This window comes from Chaetura pelagica, unplaced genomic scaffold, assembly GCF_000747805.2.
Source record: "Chaetura pelagica isolate M959 unplaced genomic scaffold, ChaPel_1.0 scaffold246, whole genome shotgun sequence".
Classification (NCBI taxonomy): domain Eukaryota; kingdom Metazoa; phylum Chordata; class Aves; order Apodiformes; family Apodidae; genus Chaetura; species Chaetura pelagica.
The window spans coordinates 350,113-365,574 of record NW_009953647.1 but is presented as its reverse complement, the minus strand read 5'-3'; the positions used below and the strand labels follow the sequence as shown (position 1 = coordinate 365,574).

At 48.7% G+C, this 15,462-nt stretch overlaps 1 protein-coding gene across 1 annotated transcript; it reads right to left on the bottom strand.

Moving 5' to 3' along the window:
* Positions 1–12,212: 12,212 nt before the first annotated feature.
* Positions 12,213–15,236, bottom strand: FASLG (Fas ligand (TNF superfamily, member 6)). The gene is made up of 4 exons (XM_009999868.1): positions 14,853–15,236; positions 14,435–14,480; positions 13,046–13,096; positions 12,213–12,607 (listed from the first exon to the last, which is right to left on the bottom strand). Exons 1-4 carry the CDS (start codon positions 15,234–15,236, stop codon positions 12,213–12,215), a joined length of 876 nt encoding a protein of 291 aa, XP_009998170.1.
* Positions 15,237–15,462: the final 226 nt, after the last annotated feature.

The following is a 15,462-nucleotide window of genomic DNA, read 5'->3' as shown; positions in this document are numbered from 1 at the left end:
AGGACAAGCCTCACTGCTGGGATTAAGATAAAGCCCTGGTAAGCCAGCCAGGTACTACTACTGGTACTACCCCGGCTCAGGCCTCTCAAGGCTAACACCCGCAAGCTCAGGGAAGAAGCTCTTCTGACAGCTGAGATCATCAGCACTTCCTGCCCCTGCCACGACCAAGCACCATGGAAATGTTTGAGTATCAGCTCCCACCTGGCCTGGAGAGCAGTGCAGGCTGTTACCATGGCCCTGCATGAGACATGGACCCCTCCAAAGCAGGCAATATGCCAGCCTGCAGCAGCATGGGGAGAGCCCAAGCCATAGGTGCCAGCTGGCACTGCTGCACACCCTCAGCACATCCCAAGAATTCACCTGGTCACAGGGAATGAACACTGCTGTGGGATTGGGTGGACATGTTGTTCGCAGTGAGAAGGAAGGAGTTCCCAACAGGTCCTCAGCTCAGCACAGGCCATGCTGCCAGAGCATCCAGACCAGGAAAAACTGAACCACCCTTCATGGAAACACCTTGTCTTCCCCCAGGCCTTCACCACCACCAGATGTGATTCACTCATCCTGGCATAAGAGTCATTTGCAGAATGCAAATATTTATGAATCATCTGTGGGCCTTGCTGTCTCCAGGCTATTCTGGAAGTATCAGACCACCTTCTCCCAACACCACATTGCCCTGACAGGTGAGGGTGCTAACATTGCAGACCACAGGCCCTCCTGGCTGCACTGCTTGACAGAGCCAGGGAACGCAGGCAGGACACAGGGATGCTGGCTTAGCTGAGTGTTAGCGAGAAGGTGTCACTGGGGACAGCCTGCCACAAGCACCTACGGGTGGAACAAGCCAGTCACCCCAAAGGTGCCTGGAATGGGGAGGAGCTGTTCAGCCCCTCCTGCACATCCTCTCCTCCTGCTTGGCTGCTGGAAGAGAGTTTCCCTGTGTGAGAGTGTCACCTTGACTGCAGAGATAGTGCACAGAAGGACAATTCTAGCTTGGGGATGAGCTGGGATCTGGCATTGAGCCACAGCATAAGGAAGTGGGAAGAGCTCTCTGAAGAGCCTCTGTCCAGCCTCCTGTGCCAGGCACGGCTAACAAGCTGGGCAGGGTGCTGATATGTGTCAGCCCACTCTGTAGTTCCCAGGCCCAGAGTCCCCAGCCCATGAGGAGCCAGAATATCCTCCTAGGGGTGCCCTCCTGAGACCAGGGCTTTCCAAGGGAGGCTGCACATTTTGCAGAGAATGCAAAAGCTCCCCTAGTCACAAGCCATCAATCACCTTGGTCTCCCAGACTCAGGACAAGCCTCACTGCTGGGATTAAGATAAAGCCCTGGTAAGCCAGCCAGGTACTACTACTGGTACTACCCCGGCTCAGGCCTCTCAAGGCTAACACCCGCAAGCTCAGGGAAGAAGCTCTTCTGACAGCTGAGATCATCAGCACTTCCTGCCCCTGCCACGACCAAGCACCATGGAAATGTTTGAGTATCAGCTCCCACCTGGCCTGGAGAGCAGTGCAGGCTGTTACCATGGCCCTGCATGAGACATGGACCCCTCCAAAGCAGGCAATATGCCAGCCTGCAGCAGCATGGGGAGAGCCCAAGCCATAGGTGCCAGCTGGCACTGCTGCACACCCTCAGCACATCCCAAGAATTCACCTGGTCACAGGGAATGAACACTGCTGTGGGATTGGGTGGACATGTTGTTCGCAGTGAGAAGGAAGGAGTTCCCAACAGGTCCTCAGCTCAGCACAGGCCATGCTGCCAGAGCATCCAGACCAGGAAAAACTGAACCACCCTTCATGGAAACACCTTGTCTTCCCCCAGGCCTTCACCACCACCAGATGTGATTCACTCATCCTGGCATAAGAGTCATTTGCAGAATGCAAATATTTATGAATCATCTGTGGGCCTTGCTGTCTCCAGGCTATTCTGGAAGTATCAGACCACCTTCTCCCAACACCACATTGCCCTGACAGGTGAGGGTGCTAACATTGCAGACCACAGGCCCTCCTGGCTGCACTGCTTGACAGAGCCAGGGAACGCAGGCAGGACACAGGGATGCTGGCTTAGCTGAGTGTTAGCGATGTATGTACCACAAGGCTGGAGCTTGGAGCTGCCCTACTTTCAGCTGAGACCTGTTCTGCTGTATTTGTGCCACCAAATAGCTTTTTTCCTGTGGTTGAAAGACCTGTGGCTTCATTCAGCATGTAAATCCCTCACTCACAATGTCTATCCAAATCCTGATCCTCCCCCCAAGCCTCTGGCCTGTGCCCTTTTTTTCAGCTTCCTCCTTAACTGCGGGGTTAGTAGTCTTGGCTTCCCTTAAGCTGAAAATGTCCCTGTAGTGATGCCTTCACAAACTGCACACTGAGAGTCAGTTCAGACCCCATTCAGCGTCCCAAGATACCAGGCTCAGAGATAAAGGAGATTGTATCTGTAAACCTTATTTCCTTATGAAGTGAAAGGATGAGCTCTCTGCTCATCCAAGCTGAGTTTGAAAGGCCCCAAAACAGTTCCCCCTTCCATGTTGTCAGCCCCCATATCCACCCTTACACAGTTCCTGCCCCCAGGCAAAGAGATCAAGGCACTTCCCTCTCCCCAGGCACTTGAAACCTCCTCCTAAACACATCTCCTGGATGCTCACCTGAGTCATTTCTCTGCCAGGTCCCCAAATCTTGCAAACACAGCCACTGCAGTGTTCATGTTCCTCAGCTTCCAGGTCTCACCTCATGCCAGAAAAGCAAAGCTCTGCAGCAAAAGAGAAAGCTGCTATAACCTTGCTTACAAGGTACCTCAAGTACTTTTACAGACCAGCTCTTCCCTCCCCCCAAAACTGGAAAGTAGCCACTTCTGGGTGGGAAAAACAGTATTAGCTAGTCTACCTCATATTTTTTGCATCTCCAGTGAAGCTCACACTGCCCTCACCCTTACCATTACCAACAACTAATTAAAATATCTTAATATAAAGTGAGTATCTCCCTTGGAGAGTACTTTAAAATTAAGTACATCTTAGAATAGAGTTCACGTGAACATTAATAACAGCAAAGGAAAAACAACAAAAAAGAATAACATGAAAAATGTGAGTCATTGCAGATTGCTGAGAGGACCTCGGTAACACCTGTAGATGTGCACACAGACACTCCATGATGCCACTGTACATCAAAGTGCACTAAATGTTGACAAAAGACACACAAATCATCAAACCAGATAACAATAAGAATACGCCACCTGGAAAGGCATAAAAAAATGCAACAGAAATAAAGAGCAAAGAACAATACAAGGCAGAATACAAACCACAGCTACAGATTTCAGCTGCCACCAAAGGATGTATGGGAGAACACTGCCTGGGGACAAAACACATGTTGCTCTGGGTGACAGGAATAACTACTCTCAACTACAAAGTTTTCTAATTTCAAGGGGGCAACTGGCTGTGATGAAGAAGGCTCAGCAGCAGATGAAGCGCAAGTCAACTGTCCTCTCATGGTTTTGTACTCACAGTCTCAAACTCTTGCACGTTCCCTATGTGAAAGAGCTTGGTCTCAGGATGTGTGACAAGGCATTCCCAGGACACCAGGCAGGAAAAAGGGACAGCAAGACCCTATGAAACAGCAAGGAAATGTAAATTCCTGCAGGGTTTCATAAGACAGCATCCCCCTTGGTTACAGCCATCTTCCCGCTCCACACCTCACGCAGCTGCTGCAGCCATTTTGGTTAGTGCCTGTGGCATGTGGGGCGTGCAGCAGGCAGGCACCACGGCCCTCAGCCACACGTGCTTCACACCACACTGGAGCACAAGAATAAGACACCCCAGAGTTATCTGCTCACTGTCCCATGCTTGATGGCTCTGCCCCACTCTTGTCAGGCAGGCAGCGAGTCTGAAGCCCCTCTGTCCTTGGGAGGGAGGGATCTCTCCTGCTGCTAACTGGCTGCTCTTGGCTGTTACACTTAGAACCTCTCCTTAAATTTCTCATAAAATTCATTTCTAACAGACATCAGACCACTGGCCTGTCCTCAACGTGCGCACACAGACTGCGTCCAACCTAACACCAGCAGCTCAGGTACCTCCAGCCAGAAACAAAACAAACAGAAGTTCTCTGTGCAAGGCCTCCAGGACTTTTGGCTTTAAGGTTAATGTTAGTGAACTAGCTACCATTGGAAAGAGACAGAAATAAATTTATTATGTCAGGCTTATGATATGATTATATTCTGCTTCCTTCCAAATGTAAAAAAACAAAACTCTTCCAAGTGTCCTAAATTGCTGGCAGTTTTATCTGGCCCGTAGCTGGCTGCAGTCTGTGTTATGTGGGGGGGAATATTTGTATATAGACACAGAGAGCACTTGTTAATTAATAATTTCTCTCTTCCCACACAGACTGCAGCTGGTCATTTCTAATGCCCCAGCCATCTCCTGACAAGTCTGTTGTTGTACCTGCACAACCACGTCCAGATCCTCCTGCGGGCTGCCCGCCCTCCCGCACCAACACCCGCGTCGCTCCGTCCTGTCCGCAGGTTCAGCCCCAGAGAAAGTCCCAGAACCCAAGCACGATACACAGCTGCACATTAACCCCTTTCTTCTTGTTAACACCTTCCCAAGCTGTGCCACGCTTCCAAAGCCATTCCAGTGTTTCCCAAAGCAGGCGTCAAGGCACAGCACCCAGGCAGCAAGTGCTGCCCCACACAGGACACAGCCGGTTCTGGCCGGTTCCACCCGCCTCAGGGGTTAATTAGTGCTGCCTCAGTGAAAACGAGTTTAACAAAGGAAAAAACAGTAGCTGGCAGTGAGGGGGTAAGTGTGAGGAACAGCCCCGTGACAGCAGGGACAGAGGAGGTGCTTCAGGCACCAGAGCAGGGCTCCCCTGCAGCCCCAGGGAGCGCAGGCAGGCGAGGAGCAGGGAAGGACCCACGCCATGGCGGGAGGTGTGTGAGGAGGCAGGGGCGGCAGGGAGGAGCTGCCAGGGGCTGCACACAGCCCCCAGACCCCTGCGCTGCCCAGGGGGTACAGCTGGAAGAGCTGGGAATGAAGGTGTGAAAGAAAAAAAAGGGGGTGTCGGGGTGAGTGGAAGGTGTTGTTTTGTCTTTGTTTCTCAGGCTATAAATCTCTTCAATTTGGCAATAATCTTGTTTCCCTGACTTGAGTCTGTTTTGGCAATGTGATCTACCTATCAACCTGCATCTCAACTACAAGCCTTTCCATCTTCTTTTCTCCCCCTGTCCTGTGGTGGGGTGGCCATGAGGGAGCTGGCCAGGACCAACCCACCACAATTACTAAGCACTACTTACATTTCCAGCATTCTGAGGTGTGTAGAGTATTCCTCCAGCATGTATCACTTCTATTGCACATTCCAGGTGAGAGTCTGAGCACTTCACACATGGCTCAGCCCTGCCTGCCCGAGAGAGGTACAATGCTGGCCCTGCTCAGCACACAGGGACACTGAAAGGGGAAAAAGTCATCTGCATTTCTGGCAGACACATATTTGCAGCACTCAGAGGGCCTTTGGAGACGACAACCCCAGGCAGTGACGTGGAGAAGGAGGGATTCCCAGCAGACACACTGCCCTGCTGACTTGACAGCTCTGCACAAGATTCGGGGTTTACTGGAAGTCAGCACAGGGCTTCACCACCTACCTGCTCCCTTTTATGCTCAGCAAGAGAGCAAAAAGGTGCTTCAGGTTCACATTTCTGTGCTCAATGTGGTCTTCAAGACCAAAGGAAATGATATTTTTAAAAAGCAGGGCCACTGAGGGCAGCTCTGTTTCCCCTTCTTCTTTTTTTAACAGACAAAATTAGAAGAATGAGAGGAGTAAAAGCAGTTGAAGAAGAACTGAATTTCCAAACCAATTCCTTGAAGCATATTGCTAACAGGCAATTCAATGGTTTTGCAAGAGGTTTTCACACCCTAAAAACAAAAGCAAAGTGTGGTACCAGACTTGCAGAGGGTACAAATTACAAGAAAATAATTGAAAGAAGAAAAAGGAGAACTATTTGGTCTCAAGGAAGAGATCAAGCCTGCCAGGAAGGCTGTACAGAGGAAGGAACACTTGCTAAGTGAAGTTCCTGGAGAGTCAATTATTTAAGACAATAAGCATTAGTTTATTTTCTCTAAACTTGTTCACATAACCTTGTTCTCTTTCCAGAGGGCTCAGTGTGCTGATTTGACCTGGCTGTGGGCTGGTAGAGGGAAGAGGCTCACTGCTGTCACCATTTCCTTACGCACTTTTCATGCTGTTCATAACCCCAATACAAGCACCGCAGAGAAACAAGCAAGCTTTTCTTCACAGGGTTATATAAACTGAAGTGCTAAGCATCATTTACAGGCAATGAACTGGAACACAGAGAAAGAAAAGCACTGCTACCAAGTGCCAATTTTAGGGTTTCTTTTCAAATAATTCAGTGGTTGTACAGCTTTTTGTCTGCTCTGCTTTCAGTGCCAAACACCAGTCTGGAGCATGGCAGCCTTAAAGTCTGCCATTGTGTCCCTCCATGTTCTCCTAATCCTCTGTGTGCCTTCCAGCTTCTTCCAAGCAACAGGGCTGGGTTTTTGTTTACTTAGTTCTGCATGAAGACAAAGAATGGTGATGGAAGAAACAATTTTGGCTGAAATTGGTGCTTAGACCTTTCAGGCTAGGATCCCACAGAACAGAGGAATGAAGACACAGAAGCAGAAGTTCTCAGTGCCCAGTGCCACTTGCAGTCACCACCAGCCCTTGATGACGTCTGATGCCAGCAGGAACGGGTGCTGTTCGTGCTTTGTTGCTTGCCCCTTAGTGCAAGGTCCCAAGCCCCTTTTCAGGTTCTTTCACGCTTCCTGTTTCTCTCCTCAGCCTAGCTGATGGGCTATTAAAGTAGAAATTGGAAGACCCACAGAAATTACAAGACGCACAGGATGCCTTCTGCACCTGGTAGCCTTTCTAGTGGCATTTCCTAGCACAAGAGGAAGAAGAGGGGAGCTCTTTGGTTCTTCTTGGCCTCCCAGGCAGACTTGATGCCATCATTGCACTGTTACATGTTGGGGGAGGCTCTGAGGATAGGCTCTGCCAGGCTTTCATCTCAGGCTGAATTACCTCTGTATCTTTCCTGTCCTGTGTACTCTGGGAGCAAGGACCACTCAGACTATCAAGTAACATTATAATCAAAATGAAGGTCATGTCTCAAGTCCCAGTGCACAGCATAGACAATCCTGCCAGGTCTGTGACAGACAGGAGATGTTTTCAGCTGTTCTTGAAGGAAACTGGTTGTGAAGCACAGGAAAAAGAGAGATGTAAAATCCCTACAGTGGTTTATAAAGCAGGGGAGAGAAGCTCATTCTTCATTTAGAGGGGTTAGTCAAAGAGAGTGTGCTGAGGAATGGTGAGACAATGGAGGCAGAGGAAAATACATTGGGGTTTGTTTTTCCAGCTCGAGCTTTTTGGGTTTTTTGCCACCCAGAAGAAAGAGCATCTGATTTTCAAGAAAAACATGAGTTTTCAGAACAGAAAGCCTCACATGACTGCTGATGTCATGGCAGGGGTAACTGGCAGAGCAGTGCTTATTGGTGTGATCCTAAAGCAGCACTGCTAGTCACACCACAGGTGGGAAGGACCAGGGAACTCAGCATCTCTTCACACTTCTGCCTGGCAGAAGACACGTTGCAGACACTGATAATGGTCTCCTGCAGTCCCACATCCCCTGTATCAGGACTTCAGTCATGCACCGGGAACGGAACATTTGACTCTGTGTTACCCCAAGATATGAATCAGCAACAAGTTGTCAAGCTTGTTTCCTTAAAGTAAAATCAACAAGAAATTGACATGCAACTTGCCTCACCTTGCATAAAAACTCCATCCACTCCCTGCACTAAACCTCAGTCACTTAGTCACGCCTAAAATTAAACTTTTGAAACCATGATGTAATATGCCCACACGTCACAGCACTAGAAAAATAAAAGCAACATTTAAGTTTACCCCCCTTACCTTTTTCTGCCCTCTCTAACCATGAGGCAATGCTCCTTCCAAGCCTGGTAAAAATTTGGCAGAGTCTTTGCAGGTTCATGGCCTGGAAGAAGTAACCCCACAAGACATCATAACAGAAATTTAGAAAGCCCAAGGCTGGCTTCAGGTAAATTAATAAGAAAAAAGTAAACTCAACCCCCCAAAAAACAACAAAAGCAACAATCAAACTTTTTAAACGTATAAAATAGAAAGTTGCTGTCTGAACTCAAAGGATTTGAGTGACTTCAGACATATCAATTCTTCCATTCTTACTCACATTCTCTATTCTCCTTGGGAGGGCTACAGAAACAGTCATATGTAACACATCTCAACAGTGACAGTTGAGTGACAACTAAGCCGTGAGGTTTCTGAGCCAAGGTGTGTGTCCAGGCAAGCCTGCTGAGAGCCAGCTCACATAATAGTTTAATTTCTTGTCTCCAACACCCTGATACCTGAGCACATGTTGTGGATCAGATGGAGATCAGCAACTGCTCCTTCTGCTTTTCCATTATATTGAAGGTGCTCTTCAGGCCTTTTCTGCAGAGTAGTCACTTTCCTCCCCATCACAAATGACCATGGACCAGTAAAGAGTCTGGACACAGGGATGCAATATGCAGTATTGATAAGAGGGGTGCTGGCCATAACTGTTCAGGGAGTATTTTTCCCTCTCTGACAGGGTTTCTCTGCTGGGGACAGCAGAGCTGCAGCAAGCATGGGTAGGGCTGCTTGCCAGCACACCACTTCCCATCTCCACAGATATGTGAGAAACCATACCCACTGTGCAGCAGCACCCATCACACACCAGCCCTGATCATTGCTCATCCTGCCTCACTCTCTGCTTATACTCTAAGAGGTCACTGGGCAACCCTTTGGCTTCAAAAGCAACAATGACTCTATCCATACAGTCCTTTCCATAACGGAGTCCGTTCTACTACCTTGGTTACTGCATACACTGAGTCTTCCCAAGGTTTATAAGATCCTAGCATGCTGCCCTCCACTGGGGTAGGTAAATAGGATGCAGCTTCTGATAGGTATCAACCACAGAAGAGCCCATATCTCTATCAAGCAGCTTGCTGTGCTTAGCTACACAGCAGCATAGATGTTTCAGTGACATGCAGAGCCCTGATTTGGCCAGCAGCACGTTCAAACCCACAGGCATCTGGAAAAGGTTCATCTGACCACAAGAACTGTTTGAGTGCATCCAGTGTGTTCACTGGTTCAGTGTTGGCCAGGTCCTTCAGGCCGGATCATGTATGAAAGCCTATCCGTGCATAGGAAGAAAGGACATGAACCCCAGAAAACCCCCAGGCAGTAGAAGCAGAACAGAAACCTCTTATCAGGAGATAACCTGGACTTGTGACTTCTTGTCAGCCAAATTCTTTGCAGAGGAAAGTCTCTCTGGAACCCTCTTAAATGGTGCCCAAACCCTGGGGTACCTCCACACAAGGCCCAGGCTGCTCCATCAGGAGAGAGGAAGTCAGCTCAGACCACTGCAATCCAGAAACATAGCCTGCAGGGAACAGTCACTTGTTTTCCTCAAGACAGAAAAAAATCCAAATACTACCATGTCAGCTCTGCTGATGGACCTAGGATAACTTCCCTAGCACAGATACCCTTTCCTTACTGGAGAGGGAACAAAATACTTAATGACTTCAAAATGCCTTTCAATAATTTGAATATTTAAAAAAAAATTAATATAACCCAAGAGCTATTAATAATGTCAGCACTAAATATTCATTAAATATTTAATGGTAACAATAAGCAAGTATTTCACTAAATTAACAGCTCATTAGCTAGATAACAGATTAATAAAGCTGCTAGGAAGCAGTCTATGAATTGACTCTATGTGGCCTGAAATGGTATAATCCTGTCATGATCTTACTTCAAATCTTAATCAAAGCCCAGAAGGTAAGTAGAAGATTTGCTCTGGGCAGTTTGGAGCAATGTTTGAGGAAGGAAAGGCAAAGCAGAAGATGAGTTACCATGTGCTGACTTATGGAAACCTCCAGGAGCTTTCCGTCTCTTCATCAGTGCAGGACTAGCAGAGCACATAACCTCACTGCGAGTTTCCTCTGGGCACTCAAAGCCCTGCCTCTCTCCAAGCTGCTTGCCAGTGAAGAAGGGCAGCATGTGAAGTGCTCACCTAGTTTTGCTATGGAAATAGCTGCAAGCTTGTAGGTATCTGGTGCATACCGATGCTGACTCCCCACTTAGATGTCTCATCACTAGGAAAGCAACAAAGCAGAAGCAGCAATCAGAAAAGGACAGCATCCTACAGCCTTTCCGGGCAGGGTAAGGATCCAGCACCTCCATCCCTCCACAGTGCAGTTTGCCCCTCTGATACCAGGAGGACATGGGGACAGGTAGAAAGCATCAGTCACACAGAAAGGTCCCTAAACTTTCACCTTTTGAGGCATTTTCCATACTAAGAAATGCAGTGGAAATGTCTGACTGCAGCAACCTGTGTGAGCGGAGGGGTAGAGTGTTCTTACTGGCTTCACCAGTAGCCAGTCCACTTCTAGGTTCAAATAAATAAGTTTCCCTGAAGCAAGCAGCAGGAAACCACAGGCCACACACCACTGAGCCGAGAGCAGCACCATGGAAAAGGAAGTCAATGCTGCAGGCTGTCAAAAGAGCCACTGTACACTGTGACCAACATCAGAGCTGTGAGAAAGCTGGACCACAGCCAGAAATGATGATGCAGCCTTGTGTTCTGCCTGGTGGCAACGTGGCAGACAGCCTCAGTGTTAACCTATGCAAGGGAAGAGCTCTACAGAGCAAACACCAGAGACAGCAAATAGGGTGTGGATTTTTTCTTTTTTTAAAACACCCAAGTGCCACTTCCTGTTCTTGCCCTTCAGAATGCCACATGGGAAGCACTGTTGGAACCAGAGGGCACATGGAGGAGCATGGTGCCTTCGGGGACAGCAGAGCTTCTGCTCAGCAAGTGTCTGGCTCCACTCAAGCTCAAGTCTGTGGTTGAGATCAGTTCTCTTCCTGATGGCCAAACACTGCTTGAGCTGCCTGGTCTGTGCTGCCCGCATCACGTCTTCCTGCTGCCCAAATCCTGATGTTTTGATGCTGGAGCCACAAAGTTCCCTGGTGGGGACACTGTGCCCCACCAAGCAGGCAATGAAGTGGGGTCAGGCTCCTAGATTTCTGCCATGCTGCTGGAGAAGGAGCAGGGTGCTGGCCCCTGGTCACAAAGCCTTCAGGGTTTTGACCATTGCAGAAGCCTGCTGCCCCAAATGAGGAGAGGACAGTGCCACCTACTAGAAAAATATACCTTTATTTACCATCTCTGTTTTGCTCAGGAGATATCCCATGACAAGACAGCCAGCCAAAACCATGCCACTGATGGTGGCCAGCACTCCCCCCCACCACACCATGCACTGGATAGCAGGACCAGGTCTCTGTGGGGGACCCAGATGCGATGAAAGGTTGGGAAGGGGGTGGAAGATGCTGCTTTCATCTCTGGCCCCACTATCCTCCACTGCTGTGTTGTTCAGGTTCTGTGAGCAGAGCACATATCCTCCCCATCAGCTCTACCACCATGCCACAGTCATGGTTTCTCTCCAGAGGCAGGACCCGACGCATGGCACTGCTGCTTCTGGCTCATTCCTTGCAAGGCAGTTGGGATGAGTTAAATAAAGGGGGTGGAGAACATTTTCTGGGGTGGGAATGGTTGATAACTTAACAAGAAATGAACATACCATGCATAACGAGCCTGCAAGCAGGCAGGTGTCTGTCATGGAGCAGTCACAGGGCCAAACACCAGGGCAGGGTAGCCAGCCATGTCTCAGGGTGGCCAGTCGAAGCTTCCATGGTACTTTTTCCCACACCACTGCCTGCAGTGTGGCACAGCACAGCTCAGGCTTGAGGTGCCTCCTTGACACCTGCTGGCTGTCCCAAGCTTCAGGGCCATGATGCTGGCACCAGCATCTTCTCACATAGCAAGTAGTGAGTTTCAACAGTCTTCAGTACACTACACGTTTAGTTTGTTGGCTTTTCAGAGAGGCACAATGTGCACTTCTCTCTGGGTAGATGCAGTACAGCCCCAGTGCTTCCCAGAGGTCTGCTTTTCAGGATTTTACTAGTTGCTCACACGCTCTCGAAGTGAACACCAAAGCATAGTTTCTTGGTGGGCTTCCTGGTGCAAGACTCTGGCTCGGTCACTGCTGCTCAGGCAGCACTCACCCCTTGCATGTCCTAGTGTGTGTGTGGGGAGCTGCCAGCCATGCTCCAACAGCCCTATTTAAAGTTTAAATAAGCCAAAGAATGTCTTGGATTCCTCAAAATTAACTAGAGCAATTTTGGAGACATTGACATGCAAACTGTCCATCTTCCTGAGCTTAAATAAAGCCCCTAGGTAGCTTTTCCGAGCCCACTTTTTCTGATCTGTGCAGTAGTTTATGATTTTGTCCTCCATCAGCACGTAGCTGCTTGGCAAGGTTGGATTTTTCTTGTAGACCATGTGGGTCAACATCTGGCTGCTGCAGGTGCTGCTCCGGAAGAGCACGTTGGAGTACACAAAGTACAGGCCAGTCTCATTGATGACAAGGCCCCGATCACGGTACTGAATGCCATTGGTGAAGGCATGGCCAGAGATGGGTTCCCACTCCAAAGGGAGGTCCTGCTGGGCTGGGTTCCCTAGAAGCCAAACAAGAAAAAAAAGTGCAGCAAGTGCAAGCAGTTGTGTGGTTCTTCCTTAATTCACACCCCTTGTCAAAACATGTCAGCTAGTCTCCAAACATTGTCTGCAGCACGGAAAGTCCACCCTTGCACTGGTGGGAGCTGTCACCTTCACCTCACTCAACACCTGCTGCTTGTGGCAGCCTTCTGCCCTGCACACACCAGATGCAAACCAAAAACCAACCCAAAAAAAACAGAGCCCTCATTGAAAAGCCTAAAGGAGGGGAAGATTTTATCTAGGGATTAGCTTCCTGCTGTCAGAGCACCTGTTACCAAAGGAAAATAGGAAAGCCTATGCAAATGGGTGTCCCATGACTATGACCATGCCACCATTTCATCCCAGCCCCATATCTCCTATCCACTGCTCCCACATCTTGCCAGCCCCTCAGCATGTACCTGTTAAATGTGCTGCCTTCTCTTCCTTTTTCATTGACTGCTCCTTCTGCCCTGCACAAAAATAGGAAGACATTAGCCACATGCTCCACAGAGAAGCCATCCCAGAGATCAGAAGGAAGCCAACTACGAAGCTGGAGTGGGGCAGATTCAGAGCAGCACAGGGCATATCAGCATCATGCCTTACCACAGGAAGAACAGTGCTTGGGAGTTAAAAGAGTTGCAATAAAGGATCCAGATGTGATCAAAACCCAGCCAATTAATTTTTCCTCTTCCCCCTTCTCCTTTACACTATTTCCCTGGCTTTATTTATTTATCCACTCCCCTCAACAAGTTCAGGGTTACTATTTATGACACATGCTCAGCTACTGCTGAAGTAGCCTGTAATCAGAGCACTGAGCATCCAGTTGAAATGACAGCTCCCCTTCCCCTAGGCAACTGAATACAAAATATATTGATAAGGTATAAGACTGCCCTTTCCAGAGAATTCGTCTATTTCCAAATCTGCTTTGATTCAGTATCAGAACAAATGTGATAAAAATTAACTTTCCCACTAAGCAAAATCCTCAAGGAAAAAAACCAAGTCTTTCCACATCTAGTAAAAGTTTTCAGGAGAGCTGGAATTTCTTTCCAACTTGGTATTCTTTAAAAAGGAGTATCCTCACTGGTAACATTAACATGGAATGCAAAAGTAAAATAATAGTTTGGAAGTTCAAAATACGATTTTTAAGTTGTTCCATTCAGATTGAAACAGTTTCTTTTTTCCTAAATGACGTTTAGAAAACTGGGCAAGTTCTTGTGGACAGTTTCAATTTCACTGAAATAACACTTCTTAAAGAAAAAAAATCCCACATATAATCAGGCTCTTCTCAACTAGCTTTGGCTGCAGTGAGATTTTGTACCAAAATAATTTAGGAAAAAATAAGTTGCACTCTCAAGGGAGTGAGTGAATCTTCCAGTCCCAAAGAAAACCCTGTGCATCCTCCCAAAATCTTGAAAGAGTAAGGAAACTAGCAGCACGTGCTGTGCCTCTGTTCTCCTTCCTTTCTTGTTATGCTACATATTGGGACAGCCAGAAACTCACTTCTACAGCAGAGTACCCCCCATACTTTCATCCCACTGGGCCCAGGAGGCCCCAAGGTAGAGGTACTGTCCCAGGAACCTGTGGCTGACACCTCTAAGCACTCCTGCAGGCAGGGTGCACAACCCCATCCCCACACCCCAGAGATAAAAAAAAAAAAAGCTCTTTTTTCATCCAAACAAGCAAAATCAGCACTTTTAGACCACCAAGCTGCAACCTGGCCTTTGATGCCTGATGAGAAGAGGGAAAGTTGGACAGGAGCACTCACACAAGCTAACACAGGAGTTCCTATTCCAGGTACATCAACTCACCTGTGAGTTTCTCCAAAGCTGGAGGAATGTGCTCAGTGATGGCAGACTGTCAAAACAGAAGAGTGAGAAGCTGTCTTAGCAGGATGAGAGCATAAGGGCATCATCTGAAGCAGCCAAGGACTATCTTTGACAATGGCTAATTCTGGGTGCTCAAGGGGAGCTCCAAAGTGGTAAAAAATATACAGGGAGAGACACCTTGCAGCACTCAGAAACACAAAGACATCCAGATATATCAGTCATCAAGAGTAGTCCCCCATAGTAATAAGCAACCCCACTTACCCTGTCATGGCAGTCACCTAGGTATCACCAGCCTACCCCTTGGGAAGTTTTGCATCTGAGCATCTTGGACCCAATTTTAAGTTTTTCTTTTTTTTTCCTCTTTCCCCAGAGCTTCTGTGACCAGCCAGGCAGACCTCACCTCTCTGAGTTCAGCCAGTTCCTTCTCCAGGTGGAAAATCTGGAACATACTGAGCCCCACTCCAGTGAAGGCCACCAGGATCAGCAAGAACAACACCAGGAAGCCAACGCTCCTCCTGTCTCTCTTGTTCCTTGGCTTTCTGCTCCGGTCAGGTACTGGTGGTGGGAAAGGAGCGATGGGGGCTGTTGGGGGGCAGGAAGTATTTGTGTTGGCACAGCCATCCACCCAAAAAATCTGGGGGTACATAGAGTTCTGCTGCATGGCTGGGAGTGGGATGGACTGGACGTTCTCGGCGCGATCTTCCATGTGGCAACCCAAAGCTGCCAGGGGTGTCCCAGACTGAGCCCTGGGGGAAGACCCAGCTCTGCCTTTATACGCCTGCATCACTCCAGCAGTGAACACCCAGCTCAGATGCTGCAACTCTATGAAAGCCTCAAGCGTCAACAGCAAACCCCAAAGAGTTTCCGCCCTGGGCTGCGACTTTGGGGCAGCCACCTGCTCCTCCCACACCGAGGTAGCACGAAGGCACCGCGGGACCAGCTCGGCAGCCGACGGCCCTCGCATGAAACCACGCTCAGCGCGGGGCTGGGGAGCCGGTGCACTCGGCAGT

Coding starts and splice junctions, on each gene's coding strand:
- FASLG (XM_009999868.1), bottom strand. CDS start 15,236: ATGCAGGCGTATAAAGGCAGAGCTGGGTCTTCCCCCAGGGCTCAGTCT. Junction 13,097..14,434: donor AGCTTTGGAGAAACTCACAG/GTGAGTTGATGT, acceptor ATTTTTGTGCAG/GGCAGAAGGAGCAGTCAATG. Junction 12,608..13,045: donor GAAGGCAGCACATTTAACAG/GTACATGCTGAG, acceptor TTTGGCTTCTAG/GGAACCCAGCCCAGCAGGAC.